The 18,217-nt window shown below is 58.1% G+C and overlaps 1 protein-coding gene across 1 annotated transcript in view; it reads right to left on the reverse strand.

Moving 5' to 3' along the window:
• Positions 1-17,505, reverse strand: part of KCNIP3 (potassium voltage-gated channel interacting protein 3) — a 79,106-nt gene extending 61,601 nt beyond the window's left edge. Inside the window, exons 1-2 of the mRNA XM_035001015.1 lie at positions 17,443-17,505; positions 6,020-6,185 (exon numbers count right to left, since the gene is read on the reverse strand). Coding sequence (XP_034856906.1) covers positions 6,020-6,185; positions 17,443-17,457 — 181 coding nt within the window. The 5' untranslated portion in view covers positions 17,458-17,505. The remainder of the gene's footprint in view (positions 1-6,019; positions 6,186-17,442) is intronic.
• Between the last annotated feature and the right edge of the window lie 712 nt (positions 17,506-18,217).

The raw sequence follows: 18,217 nt of genomic DNA on the forward strand, positions 1-18,217 counted from the left end.
TCGCTACTGGGCCCTCACGGAGATGGAATGCCTGTAGGACACCAGGTGGCCACGGACCTCCACTGCCCATCAGGCACTGAGTATCAACCTCTCCCCCAGCTCTAAAGGCCCGTATGTGTGTGTGCAACACCCTATCATCGCTATGTCTGAGTGCAGGGGCAGAGGGTCTGGAAGGCTCAGGTAAGTGTGTAGCAAGTGACTCAGGCCCCCATGGAAATGCTGCACCACCAGCTTCCCCTCAACCCATACCTGTGACCCCGTGGGGAGTCCCTAAGGCCATCTGAAGAGAAAAAGCAGTCATATGTAATTTATAGACAGAGCTGCAAGGCACCAACTCTAGGTTGACATGGTGGCCCACTCAGCAGGGAAGGACGATGGAGAAGGGGAATCTTCCTGGCAGGCAGAGTGTCTAATACATCTGCTCGCCCACATTTCCTAGAAGAAGAGATGGCCTGGGGTATGGACCTACACTCACTCAGGGATGGTTGCGAACCATTTGTTCAGGGGTCAGGGAGGTGGAGGAAAGGAGAGAGGAGGAGTGGTGACTGTTGTCCAAAGGGCAGCAGGGCTGAGAAAGAGCTCAGTAGTCGGGTAGACAAGATGACCTGGCAGCCTGTACTCCTTGCTGCCTGGCACTGCTCACCAGCAAAGTTCCATGTGGTCTAAGATGACTTATAGTTTCCATGAAAGAACTTCTCCTCCCCAGGCTGATGTGGCTACAGCTGTTGGGTGGCCAGCCAGCCACCGATTGGCAGGTCAGCTCCTCTGTACCCCTTCATCCTGGCAGGGACCACCCCTTATCTTCTCTGGCACTGACCCTCATTCCGCATCCGGACCTTCCTCCCTGCCCGCCCTACTACTGCCAAAGCCATCACCCATCACAGCGTCCCACACACCCTTGCTACTGCCCAGGGGACTCCTCTGACAACGAAGAAGTATGGCCAAAGCCAGTGCTTGCAAGACCCACGGTTGAGAGAGGGATGTTTCAGTTCCCTTTTGTCACCTAACAAAATACCCCCAAATACCACCCTTTTGTCTCCCCTCACGGGCCTGGCCCCAGCACCAGCCACCAGATGACTCAGATGCTGTCCCGTCGGATGCTGGGAGTGCTGCTGGACATGCCGCTCCCCTAGCAGAGGGACGGATCCAGAAACCAAGGGACGTGGTGACAGTGGGCCCTCACAGCAGCCCTCAGCAAGCCCCTCACTGCATTTTTGCCTCGCATCTCCAATACTCTGGGCTCCGGATTAGAGCTTTTGGATCCCAAATCAAGGATGCTTCCTGAAAGGCAACACCAGTGGACCTGCTGGGCCACCCGGCCATTTTGGGCTCCTCATACCACTTAGACCAACTTATAGATGGGTTTTGGGTGGGATGAATGACCCTGATTATCCAGGGGAGAAAGTGTGGCGGCTGTACAAGGTGGGGGAGGAGAGCACTATGTCCCAAATCTAGTGACTTCTCCAGGGAATGTATTAATACTGCCGAATACAGTGATAAATGTTAGTGGGGCGTTACAGGCAGGATGACCAGGAGCTCAGATCCCTCGGGAATGAGTTTGGATCACTTCCCCAAGGACTCTTAACTGAGGCCTCTGTCGTGGTTTACAGACAGTTACAAATTTCCTACCACAGCTCCATGGAAAAGAAGTCTATTCCCTTCCCCTCAAATCTGGGCTGAGCCTATGGCTGGTTGTGACCAATAACGTTCAGGGGAAATGATGCTCTGAGTTCCAGAGCCTAGGCCTCAAGAGCCCTTTGGCCTTTTCTTACTGGAACCCCCCCCTCTCAGAAACCAGCCCCCTTGAACAGTGGGCCCGCCATGCGGTGAGGAAGCCCAAGCAGCCCTGTGGGGGAGACGTAGACAATGAGGTCACACATGTGTGTGGAACCTTCTTGGCCCAGCCCAGCCCAGCCACCAGCTAAAAAAGGCAAGTGAATAATCACAATCAATGCCATGTGGAGTAGAAGAACCATCCAGGGAAGGCCTACCTCAATGCCTCACCTACAGACATGAGGGAAGACAAAAGGGTGGTATTTGGGGGTATTTTGTTAGGTGACAAAAGGGAACTGAAACATCCCTCTCTCAACTTCAGAGGTTGAACTCAACACACTCTCTCCAGAGAAACCCTCTTCACCCATCATCTCCCCCCTGCCAGACCCCAAGCATCCAACCTTCTCTATTTTTGATGAGGGTGAAACCTTCAAGAGCCATGTGGCCACTTTTCAGATAAATCCTTGAAACTCTGCATCTGATCTGGCATCTCAATCTGAAACACAAAGTTGCGAATATCTCGGTGCTTCAAACACATTAAAATCCTGGCTATTTATATATCCTTACAGGTTATAGACAAGTTAATTTACCTTTTTGTCCTCATACCTTTCTACTACCACTTTTTTTTTTTATTGGGGTGCTAGTGGTGGTGGTGGCTTTATGATTTTACATGGGCTTGACAGAGCCCCCCGAGAGAGATGAATGCAGCGGTGGATGAAAATTTGGGTCTCCGCCGTGGGGGAGGGGCAGGGGTGGGTGTGGGTGCGGGAGGAGCGGCCACACCCGCCACACAACATGGGGTTCCTGCTCCAGTGTTCCTACCAGAACAGCTAGGGGTGTGGGGCGTTTCCCGGAATGGCGGGCAGGGCCCAAGCTTCCTTCTCTGGCTCTCCAGAATTTCTGTGAACTTCCCAACAGCCTAGACTAAATGGCTCTCTGCTGAAACCAGCCAGCCTGGGTTCAGTGGTCTGCTGCCAAGACCCCAGGTTATTCTGTGAGCAGTATTACGATTACAGTTTTATAGTTGAGGAAACCCAGTCCTACTGCCCTCCTCAGGAGCCCGTTATCCAGTCGGTAGCTTAGCCATGCTCCTGGAGAGACGTTCTGGTGTCCTGACAGGAGGGACTTTCAGATGCTGGGGAGACAAGCAGAGCAGGTCAGAGTCCCAGCCTCTGGGTCACTGAGGACGGGCTCCCCAGTGTTGGTGAGGGACACACTCTTCCGCTTGAGGATGGGTGCTCCTCCTGGGTGGGGTTGGGGTTATATCGCCTGCCCTGTGCTCTCCTGTACTCCCCCCGCTCCTGGGCCCATTTCAGGGGCCACTGCTGCAGGCCAGCTCCCAACTCCATGTGGGGGCCTTCACAGCCCAGGAGGGACCGCCAGACACAGCAGCAGCTGGTCTGCCATCGCCCTCTCGAACCCCGGCGCCTGCTTGACAAGGCCACCTAAGCCTCGGGGACATCCACGTGCTGTACTGGGCCTTGGCTTCTTCCCCCAAGCCGCCCCAGAAATCTGTCTCCTCTGAATGGAAAAACCCCTGACAACAAGGGTGTAGTGTCTTGGCCTTGGGCCCGCCTTCCAAAGGCACCCAGCGCTCAGGACACCACGGCCGGGCCTTGCTGAGCTCAGGGACTGAGCGACACTGAATGCACCGATTGTTCTCTGCACCCAGAGCCCGGGAAGGCTCCTGAAGCAGAAGCACCTCCTCTGGGCACACTTTAGCATCCCACGTGCACGCAAAGCCCTCAGTGTGACCACCCAGCCGTGCCATCCTGGAGGGGCACACGGAGAACACCTTTGGACTAAGGAGACTGGGTCTGGGAGCTAGGCCTAGTGGAGACCAGGGGTGCGCTGGGGTCTTGGCTCCTCAGTCTGGGAGCCAGCAAACGCTGTCTCCAGGGATGCCGGAGGTTCCCTGAGAGATGAGACGTGGAGGACACACGTCGGGGTGGGCGCCCCTCCTGGAACACATGGAAGCTCCAGCTCAGAGCCCTTGCTCAGCCCCTAATGCCCTGTGACCCGCTGTGTCATGTGACCTCCCTGAGCTTCAGTAGACTCTTTAGCAAAACAGAGTCATCTGATCATTGAACGCCATTCAGTGCAATATGATCTTGTTTTTCCATGCGTCACACAGCCTCTTAGTGCCTGGCATGGCGTCTGGGGAGTGTGTCCGTGCAGGGCAATGCACCGGGCTGGGCCTGAGCCATGGATGGTGTCCTGGGCCCTGCTCCACCCGCCCCCACTGCTGCCCCCACAGCTCTGGGCTATGACAAGTCTCCAGCAAACACATCCTGACAGCTCAGCATGGGTTTCTGACCTCCAGGGACCTGCCCTGAGCTAAAGGTGGGATCTAGGGGCCCCTCGGGGCCCCTCTCCTTGTGACCTCGAACACAACAAGCCTGCCCCCCAGCTTGCTTTCCTCAATGCCCCCCACCCCGACTCGGGGCCGCAAAAAGCCTCAATCAGGAGGTGGCACATCACCCTCCAGCCCCATCCTGAAGCAGCTAAAAGTTGCCTGGAAGTTGGAAGTTGGAGACAGGGCCCAGCAGGAGCGAAGCCTGGGGGTGGGGTGGGGTGGGGTGGGGGTGCCCGACGGAGAGGATCAGGGAGGGTGACACAGAGAGGGGCGCTGAGGGGATGGTCTTGTGCCGCTGCCAAGAAAAGCCTGGAGGGGGCGCCTGGTGGGCTCGGTCGGTATAACATGTGACTCTTGATCTCGGGGTCATAAGTTCAAGCCCCACGTTGGGCGTGGAGCCTGCTTAAAAAAAAAAAAGCCTGGGGGGCAAGACCAGTGGGGTACTGCAGCCTCCAGCAGCACGAGCTCTGTCCGTTGCCGCGGACTGGACCCCTCGATGCACACAGCTGGCCACACCCCAGCGCCACGGCCCCATGGCTCACCTCTGCTCTTGGATCCTATCCTGATAGCAAAGGGAGGTGCTTTTACCCTGCTGTGGAACAGACAGCAGGCAAGATGCCAGCCTCCCAGGTGAGCCGTTCCCATGAACTTCTAGTGCCTTCACGTTTCTGCCACATGCAAACTCCATGCCCCCATCAGTACCCGAGGTGTTGGGGAGCGCGCGTGGACCCCACACATGCACTCACGTGCACCAGTGCTTCTGTGAAAGGCCTCAGCGCCGAGGGCAAGGGTCGGGAGCAAACGCCAGCCAACAGCACAGATGGGCAGGGGCTCTGGGGGGCGGCTGAAGGGAGGGGCTGAGATGGCGCCGGGAGCACCCTGCAGGGGGGCTGCCCTCGACCACTGACCACTCGACAGAGGTGGCTGCCAGCCGCTTTGCCTGCTGCGGGGCCCCTCAGGCCATCCCCTCCCCTCTCCCTGCATCAAGCCTGGGAGACTGGGGCTGTGATTTATGCCCATTCTCCGGTCAGAGGGCCTGAGGCTCCCTGGAAATCGTGCAGACCGTCTGAGACAACAAACAGGACAGGCTGTTAGGGCTCAGGTCTGCCTTTTTCCTGACAGGGGAAGAGGCAGGCTCTCCCGCACGCCTCGTGTATGTGATCACACGCGTGTGGGTGTGTGCACGTGGGTGCAAGCGGTGGGTGCGCCTGGGCGTGCACCCACACGGGCGTGGTGGGTGGGGGTGCACACTTGCGTGTGGTGGAGGCACAGGTGTGTTGGTAGGTGTGTCCAGGTGGGACTGTGTGGCGTGTGTATGTAGGTGTGAGAGTTCGGGGGCTTCACGAGGCCCCCTGTGCATCCCTTGCTCTGTCACACTCGGCAGACATCAAATATCACCAAGGGCAAGTACAGACCAGCCATTTCCTGAGTCCCCTCAGAGCCACACAGGCCCTGGGTGCACTGGGCAGGACCGAGGAGGGGCAAGGGCCAGGGCCTCCTCCTCGCTGGGCCTCTGCACACACTGCCAGGCACCCTTTTCACAGAGCACTTAGGAAGGATGCGTGAGGTGCCCGCAGGTGACCCGCTAAGGGTAGGCAGAGCCAGCCAGGCCTGTCAGACTCTGACCCCTGGTTCTATCCTCCCAGCAGCCGAGGTGGAACACCCCAGCATGGTCCCAATCCTCCGTCCCCACCCTCCACAGGTCCTGCTTTGAGCCCAGCAGCCTTGCTTGTATGCATGAATGAAAACGTTATCCTCCCAAAAGAGGCAGAGGTGGTGTGGCCTGGGCTGGGGTCCCCGGCTGGTCTCTGAGCCCTCAGAGAGAAGAGAGCTCAGAACAGATGCCCCACGCCCACCCCTGCCCTCCTCCCAGCCCGCCCCTGCCCCTACCTGAGCCCTGTGGGGCTGCACTGGACAGGATCCACTTGACCAGGCAGCACCGCATCAGGGCCTGGCGGGTGAGCCGCGGCCTCTGCCACTTGACGCCCTCCTTCTTGCTCAGTGGTGTGCGCCCCGGGTCCCCCAGGAGGCTGCCATCTGACACCTTCATCACTTCCTGCAGCAGGGACAGGCAGAGCAGCCCTGAGCCCTTGCTCAGAGAGGACCTCCAGGCCGACCCCAACCTCTGGGGCAAGGTTGTCCTTAATCCCACCAGGGTCTTGTCCCAGGTTCACTCTACCCGGGGCACATGGCCTGAGTTCCAGCTGCGGGAGGGCGCCCCCCTGCGTGGGCACCGGGTCTGAGCAGTCGGGTTCATTGGCCAGGACAACGGCTACCAGTGTGGCCAGTTGGGGAGATCCTTCCAGGGTCGTGGGGTTCCACGTGTGCTGCCTTTGTGTCATCCTGAAATGTACGTGGTTCCCCAAAGCCAAGAAACAGATGAGCAGTTAGGCAAGTGCCGCAGACCCAGGGCCCCAAACAGAGCCCCTGTGTCGGTCAGCTCTCGGGCGCCAGAAGCAGAGACTGACCCCAGCGGATGACAGCTGGAAAGGAATCAGCTGCGGGGGTCCCGGGCCAGCCACAGCCTCCCCAGAAAGGACAGAGAGCCAGGCTGGGAAGGCAAACCAGAGCAAAGAGCGAGCCAAGGGACAGCGGCCCTCAGCCACAGTCACCCCCAGAAGAGGCCCGGGAGAGCACTTCTGCTGTGGCAGGGCACTCCGGCCCCTGCTGCTCGCGCTTCCATGAGGGGGGGCCTGCTGGCCCTGGGACCTGGAGGCTGCTCTGGGGGTCTTCTCAGTGAGTCCCTAGCTCCAGGTTCAAGGTCGAGAGTGGAGGAATCTGATAGTCCCCACCTGGGTCCTATGCCTACTCCCTGGCTGCAAGAGGAGTCAGGAAGGCAAGCATCTGGACTTTAAGGCTCTCTCACGTCCCCGGTATGGGCTTTCCTGGGCATGAGGAGTAAGAAAATGCCTACAAGGTCCCCTGAACCGAGGAGTTTGTACAAATGCCCCAGTGAGGGGAAGCTGGTCTGCTGCATCCTGCAGTCTCCAGTTAAGCTGGAGAACCCTCCGCGTGCTGGGTTGGCTCGTGGCTCCCTGAGGCCTGTTCCTGTTTAGGGCCGGACAGTCTGCCTCCTGGTCAGCTTTTGGTGAAGTGGCCACCTCGACAGGGTGACGTCCACACCCCTTTTCCTGATTTCTGGGGCCTTCCCAGCTGCAAGTGCCCTCTCTATCACCAACACCCTCCAAGCCTCCCTGACACACACCTTCAGGAGCACCCCCACATTCCTTCCCTTCTCCAAGGCTCACCCTGGCAATGAGGGGGGTCAGCGGTGCCCAGAGCTGCAGCAAGGGCAAGCACACCCCATCCTGGTGGGAAGAAAGAGGGGGTGAGCAGGGGTGGCCAGGGGTCTCAGGGTGCCAGGGAGACTGAGGGAGGCCCCCCGTACGCACATGCACGCACGTACTTACACATGCACACATAGACCCAGGTCCTGCCCTAGCTGTGTCAGAGGAGTACCTTCTCCATTATTAATGATCTTATTCAGGAGAGAAACGGCCTCAGTGAATAAGGTCTTTATTTCGGTCCAGGAGGGGGGTAGGGGGAAGATGGGCAGCTGGGGCTTCATTACTTCATGCGTTCTTTGCTGTAGGCTCTGCAGCTGGGGTTAGTGGAGAATGTCAGGAGGAAAAACTGCACTGGGCCTCAGAGCTATCCGTTGGGACCCCGTCTATCCCAGGACAATGCTGCCCGTGCTGGCTGGCAGGGGCTGTCCTCGTGGAGCCCGAGGCTAGTCCTGGGGATTCTATCTTGCAGACAAGGCCTAACTAATCGGGGAGAGACCTGGCGGGGGGCCCAAGGTTCTGTCCTCCAGGGAGGGCTGGGAAGACCCACAGGCAGGGCGGAGAGCTCCATTTGGGCCTTTTACTCTGCGCCTCAATGTGGTCTCACCATCAAGACAATCCCACAGGGTCGGCAACACCACCCCCATTTTAAAGATGAGGAAACTAAGTCCTGGAGAGTCTGGGGGCAAGCCAGGATCTCTCTGTACTTGTGGTCTCCTGGTTCCAAAGTTTAGGTGGTGCTGGCCACAGGCTGTATGCTTAGCCTTCCCGGGGCCAGGCTCCGGAAAGGCCTCGGAAGCTGGGGAGGGGCCCCCAAGCCCCCAGCCACATCAGAGTAACAGTCTATGATGTAACAGAGATGAGCCCCAGTATGTGTGTTCTCCCTGATGCAGAGAGTTGGGGGTGCAAGTGGCAGGAGCTCTGGGAGCCCCACAGGCAGGGCATATGATGGCCTCCCCCTGTGAAGTGGGTGAGGGGTCCTTACAGGAGAGGAGGGGCCCACAGTGGCTGAGACGGGCTAGGGCCACACAACTGCAAGGAGGGGCACAGTCCACAGGCTGTGGATTGGGCCCATCCGCCCAGGGGGGAGGGCAGGAGGCACGAGTGACCGCAGGTCATCCTCATGAATGGTTGACACTGGTCTGTCTGGGAGAAGGTCTGACTGGGCTGTCTGGAAATGTTAGTGGCCACTCTGGGCACCCTGCTCCTGATTTGGAAACTCTCAGGCATAGAAGGGAGGGAGCCCTGAGAGGTGCCACAACCCCCTCACCCCAAGATGCCTCTGTTCTAAGAGGTGACAGAATTGAGGAGTGCTGAATCAGTGAGGAAACTCCAGTTTGAATTAAATCCCCTCCCATCCCTGCTAAACGCCCCGTGGCTTCCACTGCATTCCGAATAAAACCCCAATGCCTTCATCCCGCCTACAAAGCCTCAGTCAGCGGAGCCCCCCTGATCGGCCGGCCACGTACACCGGGCGCCAGCCTCGCCACTCCTCACACATGCCAGGCAGGTTCGCACACCTTCGCTCCGCTGCCCCCGCCCCCCGCAGCTTCCCTCCAGGGTCTCTCTATATTAGTTCTCATAGCCACATTGATTCCACAGTGATCTCAGTAAAGTCTCAAAAAAAAATACTGTCCACAAACAAAAAAGGCTATTAAATATACATACACACTGGAAAACCTCAAGAAATATTCACAAATGACTAGATGAGTCCCCTGACACTTGTCATAATTCAACTGAGACTTTCTCTCCTCCCACTCCTGCTTGATCCTGCATCATTTCCACAGCGGCTGGAGCCATCCCTCCCTCCTCCGTGGGCCTCAAATGAGAGGGTTGGGTGGCAGAGACCGACAAAGCCAGAGGATCTGCGCCCTGAGGCCGCACAGAGTCCCCACTGGCACATCTGGCACAGATGGCCATTCCGGGCCACGTCCCAGCAATGGCCCTTGGCTGGCCCTGCGGACCTGCAGCCTTCTCTGAGGTCCGCAGGTTCCCCAAAGGCCAGAGGCCGTTCCCTGACAACCCAGAGCTGAGACCCGCAGCTCCTGTCTGGCCAGATGGGCCAGGGGCAGGTCTTAGCTCACTTCCAAGTCCAGGTCTGTGGGGAGCAGGGGAGGGACAGAGAGGACACCAAGCTGGTGATGGGCCAGGCACTGGGTTAGGAGTGTGGAGATGCTGTCTTATTTGATGCTCACACCACTCTATTGAGGTTCCTTAGACCCTCCTCCAAATCAGCCCGCTGAAGCCCAAGTCCCAGAATAGATTCTTCCTCACACCCTCTTACCAAGCTTGCCCGGTTCCCCCGTGGTGTGTGTTCTCTCGTGCTCAGGGTCAAGGAGGAGTCCTCCTAACTGTCCAACTTCAGGTGTGTCCTGGTGGGCTTTGGCTGGAGGTCATGGGCTCCCAGGGCTGGAGCTGGCCACTGGGCACCTGGGAGATGCTCCCATCTGGTTCGGGAGACGACTTAGACTCTGGGGGGTGGGAGGGGTGCCCCAACTGCCCCTCTACCTCTGCCTCCTCTTTACAGGGATGGGGTGTGGCCTCAGCTCAGAGTCTCAGCAGGCCACATGGGTGGGGGGGCGGTTAATGCTGTTGTTTTGTTTTTGTTTTCATGGCATCCATACCGTTACCTTCTCCTTCGTCAATGGCTCCCCTCTTTCCATTTACAATAATGATTTAAAGATTCCCCTTTTGATGCATTTATTAAAATTTAAAATGTGACTAAATTTAAAGAAAAAATAAAAAACAATTACACAGATTGTGGCAGATAAGGCAAAGTCAGTGAAGGCAGAGTACCAGCAGCTAGGAAGCTTGGAGACCTAGGGGCCTGCTCAATGCGGTCCTACTGAGTCCTTGGGTCTGAGCTGTCCCAGACAGGGGCCCCTGGCTGCAGGTGACTACTGAGCACTTGAAATGGGGCTAGTCCAAATTGAGATGTGCCATCAGTGCAAATAAGACACGCTCCAAAGCCTTACTTGGGAGGATATAAAATAGCTTATTAATTTTATATTGCTTACATATTGAAATGATATTTACACTGGGTTAAATAAACGATATGATTAAAAATAACTTTGCTTTTTAAAAAAACTTTCTTTAATGTGCCTCCCTGAACATTTAACATGACACCTGCGACTCACACTACACTTCTATTGGCTAACACTGTTCTAGATGGTTCTCAGACCGGCCAGTTGGATGGTTTGGGGCAGCCTCCCCGTGCCAGGGTGTACCCTGACCCCAGTTCCTCTCTCCTTCTCAAGTCCCAGCTAGGGTCCGTCAGACCTGTTTCAGAAAGGTGGCCCAGTGGGGTGTGGAGGAAGGGTGCGGGGCAAGGAAGCAGGAGGCCAACCTGGGGGGGTGCCCAAATCCAGGGGAGGAAGTGGGGGTGCTGAGCCAGGCCCAAGCAGTGGGATGGGGGGTGAAGATAGTGGGTATTTAGGATCTGCTGTGGATGTGGGTAGTGGGGGTGCTGAGGGGACTCCCCAGGAACTGCGACAGTTGTCTCCACTGAGATGGGGGAGCAGCACAACCCCTCATACCTTCCAGCCGCCCCAGGGCAAGGTCTGCACTCTCCACTAGGAACACCACCGGCTGAGAGTTTTCACCACGCCGTCGAGAGAGGCCAGATCATCTTTTTTTTTTTTTTTTTTTTTTTTTTTAGATTTTTATTTATTTATTCATGAGAGACAGAGAGAGAGAAGCAGGCTCCCAAGGAGCAGGGAGCCCGATGCGGGACTCGATCCCAGGACCCTGAGACCATGACCTGAGCCGAAGGCAGACGCTCAACCATCTGAGCCACCCAGGCGCCCGAGGCCAGATCATCTTAAACAGACTACCAGGACCTGGGCCTGGACATCCCACCTCATGAGTCCCCACCCCCTGCAGCCCCCTGGAAGGCCAGTAGCCTCAAGGGCTGCTACCCTGCTCACTGCCCCACGCTCAATGTACACAGTGTCGCCTTGTGGGGGCCCATCAGGCCAAGGACTAGGGGTGCCCTGAGGCGAGACCTTCAAGCAGCTACTTCCGTCTCTGTGGCTCATCAGTGGGGCTCCGAGAACCCCCAAAGCGAAGCCCAGAGGTTACCTGTGGGCATGTGGCAGCCTCTTGAGGGTGGGGGTGCATGGCTGGAGGCCATGGAGGGTCTTGGCAAACCCAAGTTCAAATACCCAGGCTCCCTTCCTCAGAGGTAATGTCATCCGAGGAAATGCATATGCAAATATTATGGCTACTTTTTCTCAAATATTTACATTTATGGATGAGACATAGCATGAATGGTTGCATAAGGCCCACCAGGACCCACCGGATGCTGGCTCAGAAGACACACTTAGCCAGGGAGGGGGGATTTCAGGCAGGTTAATGTTGTTTTGGGCCACCACGTACAGTGGGAAGAGGTCTGCAGTCAGCCAGACAGGGATTTGAATCCCAGGCCCGCACCTCCCGGCTGGGCAGCCCTGGACAAAGTACTCGACCACGCTGAGCCTTAGTGTCTTCATCTGTAAATAGGGATACTTCATCTGTAAATATGCCTTTATGGGACCACGGGGAAGGTTAAGTGAGGTGACATACAAAGCCCCAGCAGGAGCGCGATTATCCATAGTCCCCATCCTTCTGATGCTGAGGAAGTTCTGCCGCCCAGAGCAAGGGGCAGGGCCAAGCGATGGCCCAGGAATTTCCAGAGAGAGAGCGAGCCAACTCGCTCTGCTCGGCGGCTGCATGTCAGAATGACCTGGGAGCTTCCCCCACATCTGGCTGCCTGTGGGCTGCACTATCTGACTCGGTGGGGCCCGTGCTGCTCTATTTTTATTAAGCTCCTCAGTAGGGGAGCTTTTCTGACAGTACTGCTAGGGTTTAGAGGGCTCATCCCACCCAGTGGAAAGTTCTGCTCTTGTCTGTGGGAGGAAGGGGTCTCAGTATCTCAGTCTCCCCCCCCCCGCCCCCCGCCCCACCGGGCCCGCTCCTAAGAGGGCTGCCCTCAGGGCCAAAGACTGGACCAGCTGGGGATGCGCAGAGCTGCTCAGATGTGGGGCTGCCTGCCCCCCACCCACGCCCCCAGCACTGTCCTGGGGACTGTGGCAGCGCAGGCTGGCTCACCGAGCAACCACTCCTCGTTGCTCGCTCTATTTCCATCACTTGGGACAGATGGCAGGAAGTGGCGGTGGGCGTCGTGTCGTGCAGGCCCTGAGGATTTGGGGTGGGGAGGCTTTGGGGAGCCTCGATTCTCCACCCACCCCTGGGCACCTACAGATGCAGGCTAAGCAGCTCGCCTGGTGAGGGGGCAGCTGGGAAGGAGTCCCTGCCAACATTTGCACGAGCACACGTGCCGGAGCAGGGGAGGGAGGACGGGGTCATTGCCGCCCTGCATCTGACGGCTGCCACCTGGGCTAGGACACAAGCTCCCCACCTGGCCCGTGCTGTCCCAGCGATGCAGGTGTCTCATTAACCCGGGGCAGGGTGGGCGGAGGGGGGGGGCACGGCATGCTCATTGACGGCATTCTCCTGTTGGAGTGCCCTTCCCAGGCTCTACTCAATAATCAGAAAATAGTGACATTGACCCTCCAACCGTTTATGGAGCTCTTGCTCTATACCCGGGCTGTGCTAAGCAGGCTGATATAGGACGTCATTTATCTGGGAGGATGATGATGTTTCCCCCAGGAAAATGAGACGTGGCACAGAGGAGCTAACTAACTTGTCCAAGGACACACAGCTAATGCATGAAGGAGCTGGGACTGAGCCTAGACCTTCCTGATGTAGAGCCAGATTAACAGCTGTCCCAGGCCACCATCCTCTCCTGGCTGGAGCCATCCAATAGCAAATGGTGGGGATAGGGCTCCATGATAAGCTAATGGGCATTTGTGTGTCCATGAGACTGTCCCCTCGCACTTCTGGTAGTGTCCCCCACCTCTACTCCCTGCCCCCACCGGTCAGCACAAGGCACCGGCCTCAGGTGAGGGCCTGGCGCAGGCTAGGAGTGTATCTAAGGTCCAAATGGGGAGACTGAAGCTCGGAGAGGGGATGGACCTGCCCAAGCTCACAGGGTCAACTGGGTGGAGTTGGGGGTAGAACCTGGCTGGCTGGGGGTCCCTGCTCAGAGTGTCTGTCTTGAGAGAAGATCTTAATCCAGAGTCAGGCTGGGCTGGGCACAGGGGCATGGCACTGGCAGCAGGTGGGCTCGGGTTTACCCCTTGTTTGTCCTGGAGGCGTGTGCTGGAGGCGGGGATGGGCAGTGGTGGGGGCAGAGCTGGAGACGCGGCCCGTGAGGACCAGGGACCTGTGGGGCTCGGGGGCTGCTGGGCAGAGACCTGAGGCAGGAAACCGGGCCAACTGGGAGGTAGGACAGGCCCCCTCTGGGCTGACCTGCCAAAACTCAGCTTAGCTCCCCCTCTCCAACCCTAGCGCCTGTGGGTCTCCTTGGTTCTCTCCCTGTCACACGGCTGCTCTGTGGCATTCTAAGGACGTAGGCTGATCACAGCTGACAGATGCACCTGTTCAAGGGAAACATCAGTCAGCTGGGAATAGGGAGCTGGAGTGGGGGCACAGCACACAGTGACTGACTCCCCACTGTGCCCTCCTTCCTGCCTGTTTCCTTCCTGCCCCACCCCCCACCCCTATCTGGAGGACCAGCTAAGGAAGACTTGCCAAGTTCTCTCTCCTCTTCTCTCTTTGCCTTGGAAACCAAGGTTGCCCCTCTCCCTCATAGAGGCCACATTCAGGGCTCCGCAGCTGCTCCTGGGCGTCACCAGAGATGCCTTGGAGTGGGGCAGAGAGAGCAGATGGGCCCCAAGCCAGCCTGAACCGGCAGAGCACCTCCCACTCTCGTGGAGGATTTTGATAAGAAAAGGGATCCTGAATTCAAAAGATGGGGGTCCTTTCCTTTGCAGCTCTGGATCTACAACCCGGAAAGGGATCTGTGGCTGGCTCAAGGTCACATGGCTAAACCAGGGGACAAGGCCAGGGATGGGGTGTGGTTCATGTGCTCTCACTAAAGGTTTCTGAAGGAACAAAGGGCCACAAATGCATGAAGCCATCCCCCAGCTGGGATGGGGCACTTTCCCAGCTGCCTGGTGACAAGCAAGCCACTCTCCGTTCATAGCCTTCTCCCAGGACCTGCCCAGCCCTTCCGCCAAGCCCTAGGGATCTGGGCTTTGAAATAAGATGGAGCAGGGTTCAAATTCCAGCTATAACACTTTGTGGCTTGCAACCTAGGGCAGACCTCTGTTTCCTCATCTGTAGAGTGGGTACAATACCAAGAGCTACTTCGGGGGCTGCCCAGCGTTCTAGGGAGATAATGCAGGTGCAGGGCCTGTTGGATAGGCTGTGCAGGGAGAAGTGGCCACCTCGGGGATCCTGCCCCTCAGCCCTGCCCTTCTCCCAGACCTCACCTGGACGACAGTCAGCCACTTCACTCCCCATCTCAATTCAGGCCTTTGATCACTCTCTTTAAAAATGGGTGAGCAGGGGCGCCTGGGTGGCTCAGTTGGTTAAGCAACTGCCTTCGGCTCAGGTCATGATCCTGGAGTCCCTGGATCGAGTCCCGCATCGGACTCCCTGCTCAGCGGGGAGTCTGCTTCTCCCTCTGATCCTCCCCCTCTCATGCTCTCTGTCTCCCATTCTCTCTCTCAGATAAATAAATAAAAAAATCTTAAAAAAAAAAATGGGTGAGCAAATTCGGGCCCACCTCCCAGAAGCACCTGCAAGAAGGCTGGAACCTGGGTGGGTAGAGGTTCCCAGTACCTGTGCCAGGCCATGAAGACATCACTCCCCAGCGACCTAGGACGGTAGCTCGCACCTGCCGCAGGAGACCCCGTGGTTCTGCTTGTTCCTTTCCCCTAGGAGCTCACGGAGTTCAAGCTGCACACCCTGCTCCCCTCTCTGAGCCTCAGTGTCTGTAGAAAGGGAGGTGGCAGTGCCTGCCCTCCTGGGATGTCACAAGGATCCACAAGGGACTGGGTAGTGCACAGAGAGGTGAGGGACTGAACACCCATGGGGTGTCACTGGGGGCAGCCGCTGACCATGACTGACCTGCAGCTGAGGGCGAATGAGTTGGGCCAACTCCCAGCCTGGGCTCTGAACTGCAGTCCCTGCCGCCACCAGAGTGGAAGATTTTTTTCCCAAGCCCCCTGCTGACCTTGGTGAGGGAGCCAGTGGTGGCTTCCCTTAGAACCACTGTCCCTGCCTGCCCAGCACCAGAAGGTGTGGGACCCGCTCCAATCTCTGGCCAGGCCAGCCCCAGGAAGGCCACCGGCAGGCTTAAGGCAGAGTGAGATCCACTGGGGCCCAGGAGCCGGTTGTAGGGGGCGCAGAGGGCAGTGTGGGGTCACAGTGGCCAAGGAAAGGGCCAGATGCACCTGCGGGACTCGAGCCACACCCTCCGCTCACCAGGCAGGGGCCGGGAGTGACCTCCTGGCAGTTAGGGCCAGCAGAGCAAAGGAAGGGGGCTTGTCTCCCGGCTGGTGGACAGCACAGGCTGTGTGCGCCCATGTGCAGCCCGGGTTTAGAAATGCCTGCCTCCGTGCGCGCGCCGTCAGCCGTGGGCACAGTCATGGGCACGCTGGTGCGGTGCGTGCTCACACCGACGTCTGTGGATGGACAGGACCTGTGTTGGCTGTGGCGGGCATGTGCAGTGAGCGCAGGCATGGGCGCCCGTAACCAGGCACGCAGTTTCTCTGCTTCTGCCCTGGAGGTTGCTGGGGAGACTGGAGGTGATAGGAGAGAAAGCACCCTTCAACGTGCCCTGTCGCCAGGCTCAAGGGGTTTCATGTCATCACCTCTGCTGATCCTTCTGGCACCCCTGGGAGATGGACCAGACAGGGCAGGGGTAGCCCAGGCTCTGGGGAAGTGTGGCCTGGAACCACCCACGAGCTGACTCTGGGCTGCTTGCCCTTGAGGGTGAGAGAGAGACAGGAATCCACCTCTGGGGGTAGGGGGCGGTGAAGCTAGGGGAGCAGTGAAGATAGACTGTAAGATGCCAGCCCAATATCTATTCTTCCTTACTCACAAGACCCTGATTTTATTTTTTTGTTTTGTTTTGTTTTGTTTTTTGCCCATCCTTCTTTCTACTTCCTGCTGCCTACACGTGCTGGCTGGAGCTCCAGCAGCCATGTTGGACTTTAAGGTAACCTCAAGAATGGGAGCCAGTGAGACAGATGGAGCCTGAGTCCCTGCTGACCATGGGGCCCCCGTGCCAGCCCTTTATGGCCTCCCTCCGGACTTCTACATGAGACAGAAATGCAACCAACCTCGTTCGAACCAGATCTGAGCAGCCAGATCTAAGCCTGATGCTGCTTCTTCCTTCCCAAGCAAGACTATCCCAAACATGTGAGAAGCTTGCAAGGCATCAGGGCGGATTTTCTGAGTGCGAACTGTAGTCTGGGAACTGGCTTATTTTCCTCTCCCTCCTTCTTCACTTACTTATTCTTCAGCCTTCCCAACACCCTGCTACTATTTCTTGAACTCTGTCCCAGGCATTTTCCTTTGCCTTCTCTCTCTCCAACCTCCCAGCCGCCCTGCAGAGTGGGAACTAGGAGCACGTGTCCTTAATCAGGGGCTCAGAGCCCTTTAGGAAGTTGCCTTCATTGATCACCTGAATGATTAAAAGATGCACTCATTGCCCAGCCGTCAAGCCTAAGGCAGCCCCTCCCAGCAATCAGCCTTCCCCCTCCTCTCAGGGCTGTGGGCCCAGGCTCAGGGTCTGGGTCAGGCTCAGGGTCAGGGTCAGGGTCAGGGTCAAGCTGCTCTGGCCCTTGCCCCGGGGACCTGACAAGCAGCACCAGACACATGCCTGACCCCAAGCTCCTCCTCTGTCCAGCTGCTACCCCACAAACACCTAAAGCCTCTCAGGTCCAGAGGGGGCCCCGGACGGCTAGCCTCCCAGACAGGACACCCCGACACTTACTTTTTCAAAAGTGACCCTACAGGCGACGACAGCGCTTGAGGTCAAAGGAGGAAGCACAAGGCTCCCTTGGTCTAGGGCCACCCTCAGAAGCCCTGGCTCCCCACCCCGGGGTGAGAGCCCCCAGCCCCGCCGGCGCCTACCTTCGCCCGATGCATCCTGGGCGCTGGAGGAAACTGTGGCCGGCCTCCCCTCTTTGCCGCTGAGATCAGGACTGCCGCGCCGGCGGGCGGCTGCCGCGTGTTTGCACGGCCCCACACGTAATTGTTACGGGCGGCTCCTCGCCCGCCCCCTGCCCACCCCTCCCGCCCCGCCTGCTTCTCCCCGCTCCACCCCTTCTGCTCTGCCTCCCTCAAGCCCTCTCCCTCCCTCCGTGTCGCTTTCCCTCTCTCCCTCCCCACCCCTCTCTGACAGGTTCCCAGTCCCCTTCCCTGGCTCTCGGTTCCACTCTGGGTATAAATGGTTCCTAATCCGTCCCTCTGAGCCTGTTGAAACCCCTTTCCCGGGCTCTTGGCTCTGGCCCTGCTCCTGTTGCAGGGCCCACGGCTCTCTCTGTCCCCACCCCCCACCCCCCGACCCCCCGCTGTCTGTCTCTTTCTCTAACACACACACTCCCTGCTCCCCTACCTCAGTCACAGGAGGGTGGAGTGGTGGGTGCAGAGAGCTTCCACTGGGGGGAGGAGAGCCCCCCCCCCTACCCACGGGGTATTTGGAGGGGTGGGGGGGGGAGCCTGGAGAGCCTCCCCTGAGGCAGTTCCAGAACAGGCCAGCCCCTCCCCTCCCTGCTGCCCCCCACAGACCACCTCAGGCTGTCATAGTCAAGATGGGCTACAAAGAGGGATCTGGCTCCACCTAGGCCTGGGATCTTCCTGGTGTCCCTCCCGCTGCCCTACAGACATCCCCTGGCCACCCCTGGTG

The sequence above is a fragment of the Mirounga leonina genome, unplaced genomic scaffold (genome assembly GCF_011800145.1).
Source record: "Mirounga leonina isolate KUSES-001 unplaced genomic scaffold, KU_Mleo_1.0 Mir_125, whole genome shotgun sequence".
Lineage (NCBI taxonomy): Eukaryota > Metazoa > Chordata > Mammalia > Carnivora > Phocidae > Mirounga > Mirounga leonina.